The sequence below is a fragment of the Chenopodium quinoa genome, unplaced genomic scaffold, assembly GCF_001683475.1.
Source record: "Chenopodium quinoa cultivar QQ74 unplaced genomic scaffold, ASM168347v1, whole genome shotgun sequence".
NCBI lineage: Eukaryota > Viridiplantae > Streptophyta > Magnoliopsida > Caryophyllales > Amaranthaceae > Chenopodium > Chenopodium quinoa.
This window is the reverse complement of record NW_018744835.1, coordinates 2156966-2177300: the sequence shown is the minus strand read 5'-3', so window position 1 is coordinate 2177300 and position 20335 is coordinate 2156966. Positions and strand designations below refer to the sequence as shown.

Here is a 20335-nt window from a genome sequence, read left to right as displayed (position 1 = left end):
AGATGAAGCAAAGAGAAGAAATAAATCAACAAAGCAAGCCGGATTGTACCTCTTGGAGGCCGGCTAGGGATTTGAGTAGTTTTTCCCCCAGATTGGGGGGTGATTGGCTGTTTGTCAGCCGTCTGTTTCCTGGCCGAACCAGGCGTACTCCCACCTGTCAGTTTCCGAACTTTTGAGTCCGGTTGGTGGGAGGAGGAGGGTTTAGAAGCGCCCGCCTGCAAAAAATGGGTGCCAACTGTTAATAATCACAAACATAAAGAAGACAAAGGCCAAAAGAGTTTAAACTCACTTGGGGCGACTCCTTTGAGGAAGGCTCGGAGGGCTTGGGACTGCCCATTACAGTGGCCCTTAGCATGGCAGCCGCCTTTCTTGAAGCAGTTATGTTTTCCATAGCTTCCGCTGAAGAAATACAACCAAGAGTTAGAAAAATTAATGACAAAAACTCACATCTGCTTGAAAAAGAACAAGGTGCCGGCTACCTCTCGAGACCCGACTACTCAGGCCACAGGCGGCTAGGAAGTATTCGTCATATAGCCACCTGAATTTGGGGATACAGTGTAAAGGCACCTGCTCCCGTTCCCCGCTAGCAGGGTTGAGTTGTGTTTTCATCTTGAAGAGCCCTCGGTCTAAGATCTCTTCCCTCGCTTTGCGAGGAACAGGCGGCATGGCAGCGCCGCCTGCAAGGAGTGGGGGATTCCTATTCCATCTGTTGTACCGCTTGTTCAACAGAGGATCAGAGGTTTAAATAAGGTAGAAGGTGTTCCTCCAGTCCTTCCACTTGTTTTCCTTCCCTCTTGTCATCAAATAGCCCTTGTGGCTTGATAGCAGGTACCAGCCGGTACCGCTTGCTTTGGGGGTCCGACTCAAGTAATTCATATGGGTGAACGCCTCAAAATTTGGTTCCACCCCATGCATTTCACATCCGGCCACATAGCCAAGGATGTTAAACCAAGAGTTAGGGGCTAGCTGCCATAACCCCACCTCGTACCCATCGAGGATTTTCTGAACAGCCGGATGCAAGGGAAATCGAAGCCCTGCCTTAATGGCTGCCTCATAGCAACCAAAACAGGCGTCCCTATAACTGATTGTCTCAGGCCAGACAACCGCATCCTCAACATCCGGCACGAATAACTCAAAATCTGGACCCATCACATGATCCGAGAGAAAGGAGTCCAATTTTTCTTTCATAGCCTTGATGCGCCCCTTTGGAACGTGGCAGAAATAGGCAGTGTTCAACTCCCTGTTAGAGGCGGATGGTTCTGACCATTCGTCCCCCTTTTCAACCGCATGAGAGAGTCTTGACTCATGCAATCGGGAGTGCCTCTCCTCTGAGTTCAGGGAGTGATGGCTTGAAGAGCTAGAGCTGGACTCACTACCAGAAGAGTCCGACTCCTCGTCTTTTTTAGAAGGGACCGACCCCTCTCCTTCTGTGGAGGTCATTTGCCGACCGGCTAAGTCAACAGTGAAATGGGTAGGGTACACCTTGGCCCCTTCTTCTGAGCTCTCAGCGACAGAGCCGCTTTGGTTGATTTCAGCATCAGGCGTTTGGTCAGAGGTCTCACTAACCGGCACATAGAAGGAAGAGCCATCAAAGTTGGAGATCCTGGCTGTTCTCTTAGTTCGAGCCATCATGTTCTGCACAGACACAGAGACAATTGGGCTATGTATAAAGGGCAAAGATTGGTCCGAAAAGGGGCAGGCGACACTCCTAGTCCTAGATTCAGCCGTCCCCGGTGACCGACTGATCACTATCCTAGGTCGTGCTGGTTGCTTTCGAGGTACCATAGTTCAAAAGAAATAAAAAAGAAAAGTAAGAGAACAGACGGTTACCTGAATAATTGAAGAAGTAACGTTGAAAATAGCAGAGATCTGAAAAATCAGTCGGCTTGACAAATCAGGCGGTAGGCTATTAATGTCCAAAGTGTCAGAGCAAGTTCAGGGATCCGAGTGTTCTCTTTCAAAAGTTTTCAAGTGTGAAAATAAATCTGAAGTCAACACGCCCTTATATAGGCAAAATGAGAAGTCGAAGGGTCACTTCAAAAATTCAAAATTTGAGCGGGAAAAACCCTCGGCCATTCATCAAACGACACCTGTGGCAGACCGTCGCCTGTTACAGGCCGACACCTGTCACAGGTAACATATGAACAGTCATATGCCACCTGTGAGGGGCAAATGATTAGGGGATTTTTCCCCACCAATCACCATCTGACAAGTGGACCAATCAGGTTCCGCCATGTGTCCATCACATGGGCCAATAGGAGCCTGCCACGCGTCAAGCAGTGATCCATCCACCATGGACAAATTACGACACGACACGTGTCCTCCCCATGACACATGGGATAACCGGCCACCTAGGCCCAATCCTTGGAAAAAGCCCAGTCAGCTTTAGGTTTAACCTAAACCTAGGATTTGGCACGCATCCCAAGGATATAAATATGCACATTAATCCTCATTAAAGGGGATTACGCTCATTAATTACTCTCACCTAGATAAAAATACTTTATCTTTCCGCATTAATTACTCCTTAAACAAGTACTAACTTGACCGTCGGAGGCGGAGCTCCAACCACCCGGAGTCTCCGTTTGTTTTGCAGGTACAGGTGTCCGGTTCCAGTCTCGGAATTGTAACTCTTCCGCAGGACATCAGAAAACCCCGAAACAACTACCATATTATTTTAATGATAAACAATATGATTGGTTCATTTTTCTTTTACATTATTATATGAACACAATTAGTCTATCTACAATGCAAATATAATTTTTAAAAATTATAATCCAACATAAAATAAATAATTTTCGAAAAACTATAAAATAATAAAAATTACATAAATGAAACTAAAAATTTGATAAATAAAAAATGTTGATAATTTTATACCAAAAATAAAGTAATATAATTTATTACTTGGAAAAAATATATCAGTTATGAAATATATCATTAAAACATTAATATAGTCATTTTTCAAACTATCACTATAAAATTTTCACAAGATAAAATTATAGTATTAAATTTAGAAAAGTGATAGAGAAAGTACCACGTCAAAGAAGAAAAGAGAAAGTTTATTTGAAAGGGAAAATTTTATGGAGTAATAATTTAAAGGAAATTTTCACTTTTGCTACCCCTCAAAAATTTTATTTTATTTTGCTACCACCTAAAATCACATTTGTTAAAATTTGCTACCAGTTGACAGAATCTGTTACTATTGTCGTTTGTGGACCCTACTTCAACCCTGCCTCTCTCTCTCTCCTCCTTCCCCAGCCACCAATCCCCTTCCCCTACCACTCCCCCTCCACCCCACAGCCACCTGGCCCGCATCTCCCCTTCCAACCACCAGCCCAACCACCCCCCTTAGCGAATCCCCACCCTTTTCCCCGTCGCGCCACCACCCTAGCCCAAACCCCTAACCCGTGAAACTTTACCCCCCTTCCTCCACCACCCCGAAACCCCACCCCCTTCTCTCTGGTTTGAGGGGCTGGTGGTTTGGCTTCTGGTACGGTGGTTCTGGGTTGGGATCGTGGGTGGTTCTGGGTTGGGTAACGTGGGAGATTGTGAGTAAGGCTGGCAAACCCTGACCCGACCCGATAACCCGACCTGAACCCGACCCAAAGTTACTGAGAGAAACCCGAACCCGAAAAACCCGAATTCGACCCGATTTGATCCAAATTTCATATTTCGTAATAATATTAAGTTTTACACTATTTTTGATAGTTTCTAAGCATAACCCGAAATCGACCCGAAATCTGACCCGAACCCGACCTGCTGACCCGAATTGCCACCCCTAACTGTGAGTGGGGGATTTCGTGGCTGGTTTTGGGTTGGGTTTCATGGGTGGGTTTGAGTTTTTGGCAATGGCGACCTTCGATTTGGGTTCAGCGATGGTGGATTTGGGTTTAGGGGTTGTTGGCGATGGTGAGCTTTCGGCGGTGGTGAACTTCGATTTTGGGGATGTCAGTGATGGGTGATGGTGGCTGGTCTGGGTTTAGGAGGGAATCGGTGGTGGTGATGGTTAGTCTGGGTTTAGGAGGGAGTCGGTGGTGGTTGTGGGCTGGTGATTGAGTTGGCTAGTCTGACGCATTTTCTGGTGGTGGGGTTGAGGGGGGTGGTTGTTGGGGTTGTTGGCGCCGGCCAAAGCTTTGGGCGTCGGCAGGGGGGAGGGGTGAGGCTGGTTGGCGGGAGGGGTGGTGGGATGCGTAGGTGGAGGAAAGGGAGGGGGGAGGATGGCTGATGGGCGGGGATAGGGGAGGGATGGGTTCTTTTTTTTTTTTAAACATTTAATTTTTTTTTTAACATTTAAATTTTTTTTTTTAATAAACTTAACGGAACCCTAACAGATTCCGTTAAGTGGTAGTGAAATTTAAATTATGTGATTTTAGGTGGTAGCAAAATAAAATAAATTTTTTAAGGGGTAGCAAAAGTGAAATAGGGGTGTTTTAGTGGTAGCAAAAGTGAAAATTTCCTTATTAAATTCTATTTTAGAAACGGGATTTTCACTATATACGACTGAGTTTTAACTTAATTCATCATATATACCACCAAAAACAATCTAATTCACCATGTACTACTGAGTTCCTGGCAATACCACAAAATTCCTTTTTTGGTAACTGCCGTTAGTCTACCGTTTGGGGTATTTTACTAATTCACCATATACCCATGTTTATAAAGTTATTTCACCATATACCATTAGATTAAAATATATTTCACCATATACCTAGAAATTGCAACGACAATTTTAATTGCTGCATTTACTATCTTTTGTTGCTTCACCACTCTTCTCATTAGCTCCTTCAACTCTTGCTTCAACATGCTCTCATCTCCATGACATTATAACCAGAATCTAAATTTCTCACATACATCACCCTTATAGTACAACTTTTGTGGATTTTTTGCCGAATCACAACTCCTTATTGCAAATTTCTTCAATTCCCACGTGTACAAGCTTTCTTTAGCACTCGTATGTATGCATATTCATAAGATGACGATGATGATTTCGAGTGTGTTGACATCTTTGCAAATTCTTTTAGAAGGGTGAATTGCTGCTCCAATCCCTCAAGTATTATGTTTATATATATAAACTATCTGTTACAATTGTCAACGGCTAATTTTTTTTTTGAAAAATAGCCGTTGTAATTTCTGGGCATATGGTGAAATATCTTTTAATTTAATGGTATATGGTGAAATAACTTTATAAATATGGGTATATGGTGAATTAGTAAAATATCCCAAACGGCAGACTAACGGTAGTTACCAAAAAAAGGTATTTTGTGGTATTGCCTAGAAACTCAGTGGTACAGGGTGAATTAGAAAGTTTTTGGTGGTATATAATAAATTAAGTTAAAACTCAGTGATATTTAATGAAAAAACTATTTTAGAAATTTTTGTATTGCTTTTGAAATGTAGAGTTAGATGCAAGGAATTGACTAGTACATACTTCACCGCCCTAAATAGTAAATGCAACGACCACATGCAACTTCATGGCACAGATTTCTTTGCTTATGTAACTTGCACCAAAATTCTTGCAAATACGTACCAACAATTCCAAGAATAGCATCACCAACCAATCAACAATAATTGAGCTTATAGTAATTAAATAAGGAGTATTATGGAGTAATTTCTTAAAAAAATTAATCAATTATCTACTAATTGGTTTTTTTTTTATTTATTTATTAAAAGGGACTAGATTTACAAATAGTCATTATATATTTAATATATTTTGCAAGAACGTATATATAATCATAAATTCATATAATTAAAATGGACTTAAAAAATCAAATCACGTAATTAAATATGTATATAAGCCATCTAAACACTTCATATATTGACATGCTTTTTACAATTGTATATGTACTTATCATAAATATTACATGATAGCTAGGAAAATTTTAAATAATTTCTACGAAGCTATCAAATGCTATTTTAAATTAAAACAAAGATGTCGTAATCAACTATTAAATAATTATTAAAATTAGTAAAGAAACAATGTACTACACACTACTATGAGTTGTAAATGGTGTACGGAGCCAGCGGAGGTACATTGAAAGATAATGACCAATAGAAGTATATGGACTATCGGTACAAATAAATTTGACAATAATACAAAAAAAAAAAAAAAAAAAAAAAAAAAAAAAACAATTTCCTTTTTCATGACAATAAATTTAAAAAGAAAAGAATTTGATGACAATGCAAATTTTTTTATTTTTTATTTTTTTTGTAAATGTATTTTAAATTAGTAATATTGTTTGCATATGTTGGCCAGAAATTCTCCATTAAAGTTGACTAATAAGAGATTAACTGTCAACTTGATAATGATCTTATAATATGATTAATAATAGTGATGATATATATTTAGGGCGGCAATTTATAAAATATAGAAGGATTATGATTTAGCCATTACTAGTAGGATTTGGACATGTGAATTTATATGGCCTCTCATTTCGAGAAAGATCAATATCAATATTTATTTTATTTTTATGTTTTCTTTTCTTTCTTTTTTATGTTTTCTTTTTCCTTTTTTTTTTTATAATAAATTTAGGGACATTAATAAGCCTAATGATGTGAAGGAAGCCGTTGACAATTCCTTATAAACGTAAGGCAATAATAAGGCCATCATATCCCATCCACATGACTAAACATACTATTCTCTAATTATGAGCTCATTTCTAGAGTGGATAATATATCCTAAAACTTATATATTGTCATTTTCTTACCAAATCAAGTTGTTTTAGGCTATATCTAGTACAATGCATTATTTGTTAGCTTAAGACATGGATCTGGCCGTACGTGTTATAATGTTAAATATAATTTTAAATTTGAAATAACAAATCTGTATTTTTTACTTAGTTTGACGAGCTACTTCTTATATTGTTATTTGTTAATTGATTGTATGATGAAATTAATTTTAGTTAGGCTTACAAGTGATTCAAAAGTTTTGACATTCTTCTAGGGTAATTAAAATTCATCAATTTTAGTATTACGTAGAGATTTAATGAATGATCTTAATGCGAATTCATTTTGTTAATAAACCTATTGTTCCAACTATCAAAAGAGAGGATTTTGGGATGGTTAAGATGGATTGACTTTAATAAACAAGGTTTAATTTCTTGTTGATCTCAAGTATCAATAGTAATGGTTTTATGGTAATGTAGAGCAATACAACATTGTGACAGACCAAAAGATCAATCTTACAAATGTTGAAACCTAGATACAAATTATATAGTTAAGAGAGGAGCTTTCCTCATTATATTCAGGCTTGACATTTTTGAGCGCAATCTTAATGCCTTGATTAACAGTATAGATGCCACCAGACGTGAGGGCAGCGATTGAGGCAGAACGAAGACCACATGATAGCACCACCAATGGCAAGTGAGGTTGCTTTATCCGTCCAAATAGTCTTCTGACCACGGTATTGATAAAAGAGATAAGACGGAATGTCATTTGCCAAGCAAAAACATGGTTAAGTACTTCATATTAAGTAGTAATTAGCTTAATTTGAAGTTCTGATGTGTGATTGTTAAGGGACTTCATATCAAGTAGTAATGGTAGCAACATGATTCAGCAACATAGTGTTCTGATATGAGATTTTTAGTGAGCTTCATGAAACTGTGGAAATTACATGTAATTAGCATTATTGCTGACAAAACTACTTGTGTTCGGTAGAAACATTGCTTAAATATCTTATAACAGTCTTTTTTCTGAAAATCAAACTATCAGCTTCGACTCCAAACAATTTTACTGCCTTGAAAGATCAGTGATCACATTGATCTTTCATCTTTCACCTTGCATGCATTATTATAGATTTATATTATATGCATCCTTGAAGAAATTGTACCACTTTAATCACGGTGGTACATTTTATTTACGAAACTGTCACTGTGAGAAACAAAAACGTTTCTCACAGTGAGTAACAGAGATTTACTAAAAAAGAAATAGGCAATTGAAATTTCTAATCGTTTCATCATATAGCTGACATAAGTTGTGAGGGTTTACATTGATAACAAATGCAATCTACTCTAGAAATTTTGAGGATAAACTTAGAAATGGAAGTGACAGACAATTACACACACACAAATTCTAATAACAATACAATCTAGCTGTTTCCATCACTTGATCCATCCACATAAAGATACGTTTCTCAGTTTCAAAACAAACAGAAAAATTGAATACACCAGCAACTAGGCCTGCTGGGGCATGCTCAACAACTGCTGGAGCTTCAGGGTTGAATACACCAGTAATGGTAAGGCATAACTTTGTGAAAGAAAGTTATTAGAAACATGCATTTTCAGCAAGATTGGAATTCTAGGTGAACGAATGTTAAAGACAAGGTTGGGTAAGCATTGACCTGAGGTATCTTCACACATTTGCCTTCGCCTTCAACTTGCCAACCATGGTATTAGCATTCCAACCTCCCATCAACTAATTGACCTTCTGAAAGTTTGGTTAGCTGATAGGTTGTCGTGCACCTGTCAAAAATAAATTCCTAACAAAACCAACTAACAATGTAGTAGGGTAAGTAGGGTCGAATCCACAGAGAGATAGCTATTCAATCTAGCTTTCAAGGTATGGAGAAACTAACCTATACCACGAGTTGGGATAGAAAAGTAGTCTAAATTAATATAGGAATAAAACAATTAATAACAAAAAAAACCTAGGGTTATGGTTCACCATGTTTATACTTCTAAATCTATCAAATATCAATAACAAGTCAATTTATCGATTATAAAGAGCAATTGCTAAGCCTACGGTCAGGTCTTAAAGCTCTCAATTCAACATATGTAGTTTGGTCGCTCACATAATCAAAATTGCTAATTGTAGGTAAGCCTCTAATATAAACGTAAGATCTTTCGATTCAAACTCTTATTAACAATAATTAATCAAACAATTGACCAGGTTGCAAGATTAACAATAAAACACTATCAATTAGAGAAATCAATATACCAATAATATCAATCAAGATTCATAATATAAACGTGGATTCTCAAACCCTAGAAATAAACTACTCAAGCATGAATTAAATAATCAAAACTAAATCTAATAAAGAAAGCATAATTAAAGTAAAGAAATAAAATTACCTCAAAATTAAAGTACAAACTCAAGGACAGATCCATGGAGTTGTCCACGAAAAACTAGGGCTAAAGAGAAAACTAACACGAACGTAAGAAATAAAAGGTATAAAAGGCCTAAGGGAAAAGTAATATCCCTTGACTAAAAGAGAATTGAACAAATCAAGGTATTTAACTTGAAGGTTAAAAAAATGTTGATGAATAAGCAATAACATCATTTTATTTACAACCGAAATGTTCAGTTATATAATATAAAATGTACAATCCTTTCTTCTTCTTTTTTTTTTTATTTTTTTTTATTTTTTTTTTATTTTTTTTATTTCTAGTTTCATAGTCTCTTTATTTTACTCGTATTTATAAATGTTCATTTTTATATAATACAATGTTCAGAAATAAATGTTCATTTTTTTTTCTAGTAAATGTTCATTCTTTTTTTTAGTAAATATAATGTTCATTTGCTAGGCGCGACCTCACCCAGCGCTAGTTGAGCGCGACTTCAGCCAAAAATTTGCGCTGCTACTCACGCTCAAACCAATGGCCGCTGGATATCCAGCGGGCCAAGCGAAAGCTCGCGCGTTGGCTGGGAGTGCCGAGCTTTGGGGGATATAACTCTTGTTCTAGGGATCATATTGGGGCATGTGACCTATTGTTGGAAGGCTCTTCAAGTGTAGTTTCCAACCCAATTTGAATCATTGCAATCCAATATGTAAAACTCAAGTATGATCAAAAAAGTGAGCAAAGGCCTGTTTTGACATATTGTTCATCATCGTTTAACTTTGTTTCAAACTCAAATTCAATTCTGAAAAGTGCATAAGAATCCTTATGTGGATGCTATTTTCATTCCTCATGCATATAAATCACAACATAAGCTTCCACAAACACATATCCTTCATTGATCATTTGATCTACCTCGATTCATCGATGTTTCATCCTTTCATGTCCAATTCATCTAAAACCACTCCGAAAGCGTCCAAAAAAGTTATAAATCTACCTGAAACATTAAGAAAACACAAACAAAGCGTAATAGAGCACAAAACGAACAAATTATTCAAATGCGACTAAAAGTCCTAAAAAGCCACTATAAAGGTACATAAAACGTGCTTATAAACTCTGTATAAATATGACTCATCAAAGTCCCCCAAGCTAAACTGTTGCTTGTCCCCAAGCAACACTAAAATCAAGATGGAGAAACAAGACAGATAAGACTTCCGGTAACCAGAATAAACGTGCTTATAAACTCTGTATAAATATGACTCATCAAAGTGCCCCAAGCAAAACTGTTTCTAGTCCCCAAGCAACACTAAAATCAAGATGGAGAAACAAGACAGATAAGACTTCCGGGAACCAGAATAAGACCGACTTGACTCTCGAGCAAACAATCAAACCAAAGTTATTAAGACCAAAATCTAGCTCGGATACAAATAGAACCACTCAACATCATGATCACAATTGAAACCAAACTTAGCCACATACGAATTCACAATCAAGCTATAGTCCTCGTCGCCGCACACCTTGTAGAATATAAATATTTGATGCAACAAAAGGGTAACATGACGATAGTAAGAAATAATGTTCACTCAATCACAAAACACACATGCCGATCAAAAGGACTTTATAAGCTTGTAATGGGGCTAAGGTAAAGAGGTAGGATAAATTTTAGGAAAATGTGAGTAAAAAGCCAACTTGGGAAGCAATAACATAAACCCAACCAAATAATGATCTAAACTTCAACTCGTTCTAGCTCCAATTGACATCACCAACTTTCTTCAAAACATTATCAAGAACAAGATTGAAATCAACTATACATTATTCAAGAACCAAGATTGATCCAACTCAAAAGCGAGGATTTTGGGATGGTTAAGATGGATTGACCTTTAAAAAAACAAGGTTTAATTTCTTAATGATCTTAAGTATCAATAGTAATGGTTTTATGGAAATGTAAAGCTATACAAAATTGTGATAGACCAAAAGATCGATCTTAAATCTAGAATCCTAGAAACAACTTATTTGCATGAAGTTGTCTAGCTACATGCCTTCTTGATATAGCTAGCTTGAGTTGAGAAACTTGAGATATCAAGCACGAATTACTAAGATTAGGAGTATATAGGCTTCGATTTACTCACCCAAAGAGCTTAATTATCAGCTAATAGTTAGAGATCAGACTTTACGAGTATGTAGTGGCTAAAGTCCAAACCAAGACGAGTATGAAGTGGCTAAAGCCCGAATCAAGACCTATAAATTCCAGTTATGAATCTTATGATCCTAGCTGGACTCATTTTCTCTAGCCAATTAGCCATAAAGCCAAGAGTTTGACCAAAGCCAAGAGCTTACCTGAGGAGCAAGTTCATTAAGGTTAATGTCAGGGACTAATTAACATGTCAAATGGTTCAAATTAAGTGAAGTGGTTGGTTTCAAAATACTCACCAAAATAAACTTCTCCTGTTCCTTTTTACTTATTCTGTTTCAGTTATCACGGTTTGGTGATGCTTAAATTTAACCATCCATATATTTCATCCTCTATAGCTAGTATGATAGTAGACGTTATTGAGACTACATACACTAACAAAAACCCACGTGAATATGCTTTCCTTATGTATATACAATGAAAGATGGTCAAAGGACAATATGTAAATAATGCAAAAGCCCCAAACCAAAAAAAAAAATAAAAAATAAAAACAATAAGTCTTATAGAAGTCCAGTATTGTACGGACCAAACAATAGAATACATACTTGAGGAGTACTATTGTCTTTGAATCACATTGCTTTTGTTATCACATACAAGAGAAACCTGATCGCCGGCTCTAATAAAATCAATCTTATCAATATCGGCTCCTTGTATTGATAATAGTTTAGTGCAATAGCATCCAAATTTTTTGCTACCAATTTCGAGTAGTTCCTCAATTGTGTCGGGCAACATGACGAGCTTCACAACCTCACTTTTTTCTGGGCATCTAAGTGTTATTCTTGCAGGTTGCTTTCCAGTCCTAACGGATTTGTCAACAAGAGCAGATGTTTCACCTGAAAAATAAGAGTTTTGTAATTTGGAACTCACATAAAACCAAGTATACATGCTACTTTTTGAAAAGGGTTAGGTTCATTATTATTGTAAGACACATTTGTAATGGTACCAAATATACTACAATACCTGGCTGGGGGCTTTACGGCCTACAATACCAAATTGGTATGGTTCAGGCCAACATAAGGCCTACACCATCCTGTAATAACCATCAAAGGAGAGTAACTAACAAGCATCCATGATAGCGGTCTAATATACAGTCTAACTCTTTATTGGTGGTGAATGAGAATTTACACATACATAATTGTAAGGATACAAAAACACTCATTATATTCTGCATATATTCTCTACCATGCGGCCTCAGGATTGGTTCCGTCCCGTACCATTCTAAATTATCAATAAGTAGATAGGAATATGAACCTTCAACCTAGCTCATCTATATACAATCTAGGCTATCATAAAGGCTATGTCCAAAAAGTCCACGCAAATCATGTTTGAGAAATGGAATAGAAATACATATAGCAATACAAGATCATGCACCAATAATACTCACCTCTAGCAGAAGTAGATAAAACTCCGAGCAGTCCGTTATGAAGTACATTACCACGATCTCTAGGGTGCTTGTGAACGTTAGACATCTCATGCGCACTAGGAATTGGAGTAACATCAAATAATGCTTTAATTTCTTCGTTCCCAGAAAGATCTACCAATATTCTTGGTGTCAGCCCAATTTCATCATCCTTGTCTATGTCAGCCCCTTGCTCCAACAAGAACCTAACAATAGCAGGGTTTCCTCTGGAAACTGCAGCATGAAGTGGTGTAGTTCCGTTGCTTACAGGCAGCGTTACATTTCCACCATACCGCACAATATCATGTAGTAGCATTAGATTGTTTTGTTCAATAGCAAAGAAAGCATATTGAGGTGCATCACAAGAAGCTAGAGTAGCGCCATGATCTAAGAGTAACTTGATCAAGGACTCTGGATGCTTCTCCATTATTGCATACCATAATGGAACGTTCCCTTTCGAGTCTATGAAAATAAAATACAATACAAACAACAACAATCAGAGCCTTAATCCCAAAGTTGGGGCCGACTACATATGAAAATACAATATATGTGAGTTATGATGAGCATGAATTTATTTTTTACAATGCAAGCTCAATTCTATAACTATAAATTACAATTAATATATAATTAAAAAATTCGTAAATGAAAACAACAAAAATTAGTCTTCATATAATGTGACACTCTTTCACTGGTGTCAAGTTTGACTCATCAACACCTTGATAACATTTTTTTATAGAAGTAGCGTGTACATGGAAAATTTCTGGATCTGTTACTGCACGTAAGTTTAGTGCATAATATAACATGAATGTTGTAATAGCACCTAAAAGAGCTTTGTAAGTAATTAAAATAACACCTTTAATGTTTGGATCTGCTCCGAATGCCAACAGGATAGCAACACAATTTTCATTTCCATTTGCAACTGCAATGTGCTGGAGAAGGAGTAACAGAAAAGGAATGCAGAAAAGACTGAATATCAACATTCTACTTTCACAACCAATTCAATATCCAAAGATATATAGGATATAATTTCAAAGAGTATACAAGAGGTCGAGTTCTCGATAACAGGTAGCATTATGTACATACTAGAGCAATGCGGTCTTCTGTGTCTCTTTCGTTTGGATTGAAGCCTCGTTCTAACAGAAGTTGCAACAACCGCTTGTTTCCTCTTGCAGTTGCAAACAATAAACCAAGAGGCCAATCGATTTGACTTTGAGCTAACATTCTTTCAATGTCAATAACTAGAGATTGCATCACTGGATGATCCTGTATATTCAAATGCTGTGCCAACAAGAAAATTGGTGTTAGTACTCTTACATATGCACGCTAAAGTACCAGTAATATGTTACGTAACATGCAAGAAAGATTAACGAAAAAATCAAGCAAGAATACAAATTTTACTTGGTTCACTAAAGATGAGTTAAATCGTCCACAGATGACTGTGAGAAAAGAGTTTTATTGATCATATTACATATTACAAAGCAATGTAAAACCTACCTATGGAGTTTATGTAGTACTCCCTTTAAGAAAGAAAGAAGCAAACCCATGGGATAGTCTTCAAACTTTTCGATGGGGTTAATTAATTCAAGGCATATTCTAACTCAGTATTTGCTAATTACACAATGTAATATACGAATTATATAAAACCTGTGTCATGATAATTATCTTGTTTTGCAATGTAATCAACATATAAAACCCATAACCCCATAATTCTGTACAAACCTCTAGGAGATTATTCATGATAATTTGTCCATCTCCAGCATTTTCTTGAACAAGATTCATAAGGACAGTACGATTTAAACGCAGCAGCTGGCACAGTCTCTTGGTGCGAACAGTAAAGGGTTGTGATCTGTAACAAACAACACCTAGCTCTCCACAAACATCTCCTGATTTAAGCTCTTTAACAACCTGTCGATTATATAAAATGAGGGCTTAAAAATAAGTTGAATTCGCAAATCAAACCCATTTATATGTACAAAAAAATCTTGCCTCTTCAACTCCTTGTCTGCGAACAATTAATTTCTGCAAGGAATACAAGTAAGTTAAAAGCCAAAAATAATGTACGTGTTTAAATGTTTTATGTGCTTTGAGGTAAAAAAATGCAAGAATAACAATAACAATATTATGGGTAGTTCTCACCATTGCACCAGCAACTACCACGTAAAGATCTGTAGGTGCTTCATCCTGCAAAATTACATCTTCATTGGGAGGGAAGTACTCCACTTTCACCTCCGAAACCTTGTATTATGAGATGGTATTATTATAATACAATTCTAATCTATGTCAGTAAAGAGGCAACAACAAAACAAGAATACAAGGTGCATGTTGGAGGAATGGCTGATCAATCTAGTTCATGATGCGAAGATGATTAAAGCTTGTCATTAGTCCATCTAACTAACTCCTTATAACCCCTCTGGAAGATGGCCTCTTAGGCTCTATTTTATTCAGCTAATTTTGTGTGACTTTATCTTCAGTACTCAAACTATTCTGAACTTATATTATTTGAACTTATTGGAGCAGAAGTTATTAGTAAGTGTGTCTGAATTTGTTTTTGTTGTATCATACGGAGTAAATTATTATGTCCTAACTCATCTGAATTTATTTTTTTCTTAACCCGAATATTAACTTATTTAAACTTATTTGTATGAACTAAACCAAGAAAAAATATTAACTACATGGTGGTTTAGGTAACAAAGTTATATGCAATTTTTCTTATAACTTCTCATCACCAGTCTATATTTCCTCTTAATAAATGGAAACACATGACATTAGATAATAATAAATGATTAAAGTGTTTAAAGATAAATCAGCATTAGCATAGACATCAGCATGTTCTTAATAAAATTACTTATAATCTCATTAGCATTGCCAACCAAACAAGCCGTGAGAGATTAAAAGTGATGATCCAGGAAACATACCAGTTGGCAAAATACGTCATTTGATATCCCGCGAAACAAGTATACCTTATCAAGTAGTGAGTAGAAGAGAAAATGTGAAATACTTGATTTAATTGCCTTAGGAAAGGATTCAAGAACCTCTTGTTTTTGTAGCCCTTCTGAATCAACTCTGTATTTCAAGCACAGGTGACTAATTATTTGAGCTTGGAGGCAAACGGGAAGCCTATTCCTTTTAGCAAATTTCGAAGCAGCTTGAAGTTTGTTCCTCTAGCATTCAAGAACCCCATACATATGTAAGTCATAAATATCATTTTAACTCTAGCTATTTTGTTTAAATATAAGAATTCAATTGTGTTGAACTAAGTAGGATATAATAAATCAGTTAAGATCAAGAAACTTTTGCTAAAAAAAAAAGCAAGTGACCTCGATGTAAGCTAGATAAAATAGAAGAGGCAGTGGCAAAAGGTGTACACATTGCAGGGTAAAAAGATTTTGAAGACAGGGATAGTTTGTCAAACATAGAATAATAAAGCAAAGTGAGTAGAACAAAAAATTAAAATGTATACTTACGAAGTTCATGTTTACGCTGATCCGATGACTGATTAAGCTTGTCATAATTGCTACCCAATATATAAACAATCCAACACTAATGATCATGTAAAAGATGACAAAGATCTTCTCCCTTGTATTCACAGGATGAATATCGCCATAGCCAACTTTCGTTAGCGTACTCATTGACCAGTACATGGATACCACATACATATGCCACACATTCTCGGTCTCGAAATTCTTCATTGAAAGAGCAATCCAAGTCTTTGTTGGATCATGGTAGGTGGTAGCCAGGATGTAATAAAAACATGCAGCACAATGTACCACAAAAATTGTCACCTACAAAAATGATAACATAAAATCTTGTTCAGGTTGAATCGTTATTTGTTATAAGTTTATAACAGGCGGTGGAGAGGCAAGGGGGAGAAACCCATTAACAAAGCCACCTAAAGTAAGGTTTTATACTAATATCAACTATCCATTGCCAATATTGGAGGACTGGAGGAGTAGCCTACTTGTGTCATAAAGTGAAAGGCTTTTACTCTATCTTTCAGCGTGGACACCTAATACTCACTTACTTGCAATTAATCATGTTTATATTAAATGATTAAGAGAATATTGGCGATGAAAACTTCCAATACCACTTACAAAAATCGCTTTGCAGATTCGAATGAAACTGTAATTAAACATTCGGTCTTTCTCGAACCTGTAAATGAACAAACTAAGTTAAATATTTCCTCTGTTTTCTTTGGTGTGCAACATACACTTTTGCACACTTCAAGGAGGAGTGAGCACAAGTGTCTGTTGTACACACTTCAGTCAATAATTAGCCTTAGTCGAAAAACAGATTACCTGGAAAATATTTTACTAACTTTACTAAGACGCCAAAGACGAAGCACAGTGTTAAGTCCATAGGCATGAACATTGTCCGGAAGTATCGTTACCACAAGTTCCGAAGGGATTATTGATATAAGATCGAAAATAAACCAGGTTCTTATGTATCGCCAAGCAATCTTCTTTCGCTCATTCACTGTAATATAATAGTTTTTATCGATGTAGGCGACAGAGTTCAAAAAGATATCAATGGCAAAAAATCCATTTACAATGTTATCGGCGATAGCAAGGCCTCTAATTGATGGTTTTTCTAAGAAACCAAACTCAAACAGAGATGCCCATGCTGTGTACAAAACCAATATTGCCAAAAACATTTCCCATGCTCTACATGCATAAGAAAATGGGTGTCAGATCATGCAGTTTCAATATATGTAGTTGCCAAATTATTTAAAGAAGAAATGTAAACGATTGCTAATGGTCTCTTGTCACAGGAAACAGTGAAAGACCAAAAGCTACCAGCAATTCCCTATCTCATGGAAAGAACCACAAGCCAGAACTACAAGAAAATAGATAAACTAAAATAATAAACAAGGCTTATTTAAGAAGCCATTGGACACGAAGCCTCGAAGAAGCAAGGATCGGCAAGTGTACACCTTTGATCAACGAATACACCAAAGACAAAAGGTGAACCAAAGAAGACAAGGAAAATGAACTTTGAACAGTTACAACAACTAGGAATTAAAGGTGGAGCAACCCGGAACACTTCAAACAGCATAAATCCTCATTATGTTGCTTTCCATTTTCAATAAATTGCTAGGAAAAGAAGAATTAAGAAAAAAAACCCAACCCTCACCCCCAATCTATAATTAAACTTAATTGAGACTAATATCACAAAACAATCAAAAAAAACTTCAATAAGAACAATTACTTCAACAAATTGAACGAACATACAAATTAAAAAATAGCTCAAAGACAACAATTTACAAGAAGACAAGACAAAAATACAAAAAAAACCAATTTAATTCCTGACAAGTGACAAGTAAACAATAAAGATTGCATAATGAAATTAATCAATCAAACTTAAATGGCAAGTTCAAGGATACATAATAGAAAAATCTTATTAAATTATTAAATGATGTCCACAACCAGAAAATCCAACAAATTAGCAGTAGGTAAATCACTAAATCGAAGTAAACCCATTAATTACAACAATTTACAATATAAGAAGAAAAAAAAAGGGAAATTTACAATAAAAGAAAATAATCAAGAAGAACACTCTTGCTTAAATTGCAAGAACAAATTGTCTTAGAAAATCAGGGAAAACAATCAACAAATGCAGGGACAAAGAAGCAAGAAACCTTGCTTGAATTTGAGAACATTAAATATCTTAAATACCCATTAAAATGAGAAAAGCAATATACCTTAGAAACGCCATAGAAGAATTGAAGAAGGGAGGTAGAAGGAGGCGTGGTGAAGTGGCGGAGAAAGGAGTGTAGGAGGAAAACCGCCTCAATTGACATCATTTTTCTTTCTTTAATTTTTTTTTTTTTTTTTCATCTACTTTTTCTCTTCTACTACTAAAGAGCGGGTCTTTCTCTCTCTACAGTAACGACTATGGTACTAACTACTATGGAGTATCATAGTTGCCAAATTACGGACTACTCCCTTCGTATCTAACTGTTTGTTTCATACAACTATACGAGTATCCATTTTCTATTTTGAGTATTAAAATACAAAATGACTTGTTTAATAGTGAGACTCAACTTTGAGTATTAAAATACAAAATGACTTGTTTATGGTAATACCCAACTCACTTCTCAATTTAGCAATTCATATGATACATAATTTCCTAATGGTGAGACTCTCTTTAATATACTTACTAGCTTATGGTCCCGTGCAATGCACAGATTTACCAAATTTTATAAAAGTTTATATTTCAACAATTTTTTATAAATTTTTTTCTATTTATAAATAGTATGAGGAAGGTCAATATTCTTTTAAAAAAAAAAAATGCTTCGTAGTAAACTTTAAGTAGTTGTATATACATGATTACTCGTATGATATATATACTCCGTACAAATTTATACTATATTAAAAAGTATGCATATCTTTTTTAATAATAATATTTTGCTTAAATTTTCTATAAGTTGTTACAAAATTGCTTTATTGAATTTGGGAGGGAAAGATTACCTTATATAAAATATATGGAAGATTTATTTTAATTTTTTTTTTCTTTATATACTCCGTATATTGGTGAAGTAGGAAAATATTATACAAGTAGTGAATTAAAAATTTCCTAAGATAATTTGACAAAGAAGTAAATAAAAAATTGCCGGGAAATTATTTAACTAGATTTTGCCATGTGTCATTTTTTATTCGCCCTTAGTTTATAGTTATTGATGTCATTTTCCAATAAGGCCCATTACATACAATTAAATAAACAATTTTAAGTTTTTACAAAAACATTAAAAGTTAAATAAATAAATAAACCAATATAAAATTGATAAGGGCCTACTTTTTTTGTCAATTGAGATTCAAAGTTGAATATTTAAACTTAGCAACTTTTATTTTGAGTATCTAAGTTTATATACCAACTTATTGGTATCTTTACAAAAAATACTCTCTCTCTTCTAAAAAAAACTCCAATGAGTCTCACCATTGGAGATGGTCGTTGTGTTTAGTTAACTTTTTTTTCTTATTTATCTGATTTGATTTGAATTTATTTGTTCTAAATTGATTTGATGAGAATTTATTTATTCTGATTTGATTGTCTAGTTTGATCAAATTTTAACTTTATGAACGCTAATATGTAAAGAAAAATATATCAAGTGTGGTCTTATTAAATTCGTAATAATGTGTACTTTAATTTTCATAATTTATTTCATTACAAAATTAAAGATATTTCCCGCTAAAAAATCGAACATAAAAGAATAATGTGTGTTCAAAACTAGTATTTTCTTATTAGATCTGATCTGAACTTAAAATAAATAAATAAATAAATTTTAAGGTCCTGAAATAAGGTGAACTAAATAAGGACTAAGTTTTGGTTGAGTAAATTGGTGAGAGAGATTAATGGTGAAACTTAAAAGTTACTTGTGTGACAGTAAAGCAGTACAGTGGTCTTAAATGAGGAGTATTAGTAGTGGGGAGTTTTTTTAAATGGGGGTTCTTAATCTCTCTCCTATGCCATCACATCATTAACAACTCCTAATAAGAGTAACCCTTCATATAACCAAGTAAATACATTAGCTCCTACTAAGAGTTACTTTTGCAGGTTTTGTACAGCTTTTTATTTGTTTATATATATAATGCAAAATGCAACAATAGTAGTAATAGTTTATGTCATTTTAGTCAAAGTTGTGTCTTATTTCAAAATACCAATTGCAAACTCCAAACTAGAAACACTCATTTCACTGACTCT

At 35.3% G+C, this 20335-nt stretch overlaps 1 protein-coding gene across 2 annotated transcripts; it reads right to left on the bottom strand.

Moving 5' to 3' along the window:
• Positions 1-11716: 11716 nt before the first annotated feature.
• LOC110704524 (potassium channel AKT1-like) lies at positions 11717-18854 on the bottom strand. Of its 2 annotated transcripts, none has more exons than XM_021882322.1 (12): positions 18336-18854; positions 16933-17298; positions 16729-16786; positions 16102-16419; positions 15553-15798; positions 14774-14872; positions 14624-14656; positions 14357-14542; positions 13721-13915; positions 13491-13566; positions 12623-13099; positions 11717-12071 (listed from the first exon to the last, which is right to left on the bottom strand). In XM_021882322.1, the coding sequence occupies exons 1-12, from the start codon at positions 18347-18349 to the stop codon at positions 11794-11796; spliced, it is 2346 nt and encodes a 781-aa protein (XP_021738014.1). In that variant the 5' UTR covers positions 18350-18854; the 3' UTR covers positions 11717-11793. The 2 variants fall into 2 exon arrangements, with proteins under 2 accessions (XP_021738014.1, XP_021738015.1); XM_021882323.1 differs by having other exon boundaries at positions 16933-17110; positions 18336-18853.
• Positions 18855-20335: the final 1481 nt, after the last annotated feature.

Excerpts from the sequence above, each read along its gene's own strand:
- LOC110704524 (XM_021882322.1), bottom strand. Across the intron at positions 14,657-14,773 it reads TGGTAGTTGCTGGTGCAATG|AAATTAATTGTTCGCAGACA; the intron begins GTGAGAACTACC and ends TATTCCTTGCAG. Across the intron at positions 13,567-13,720 it reads CAGAAGACCGCATTGCTCTA|CACATTGCAGTTGCAAATGG; the intron begins GTATGTACATAA and ends CTCCTTCTCCAG.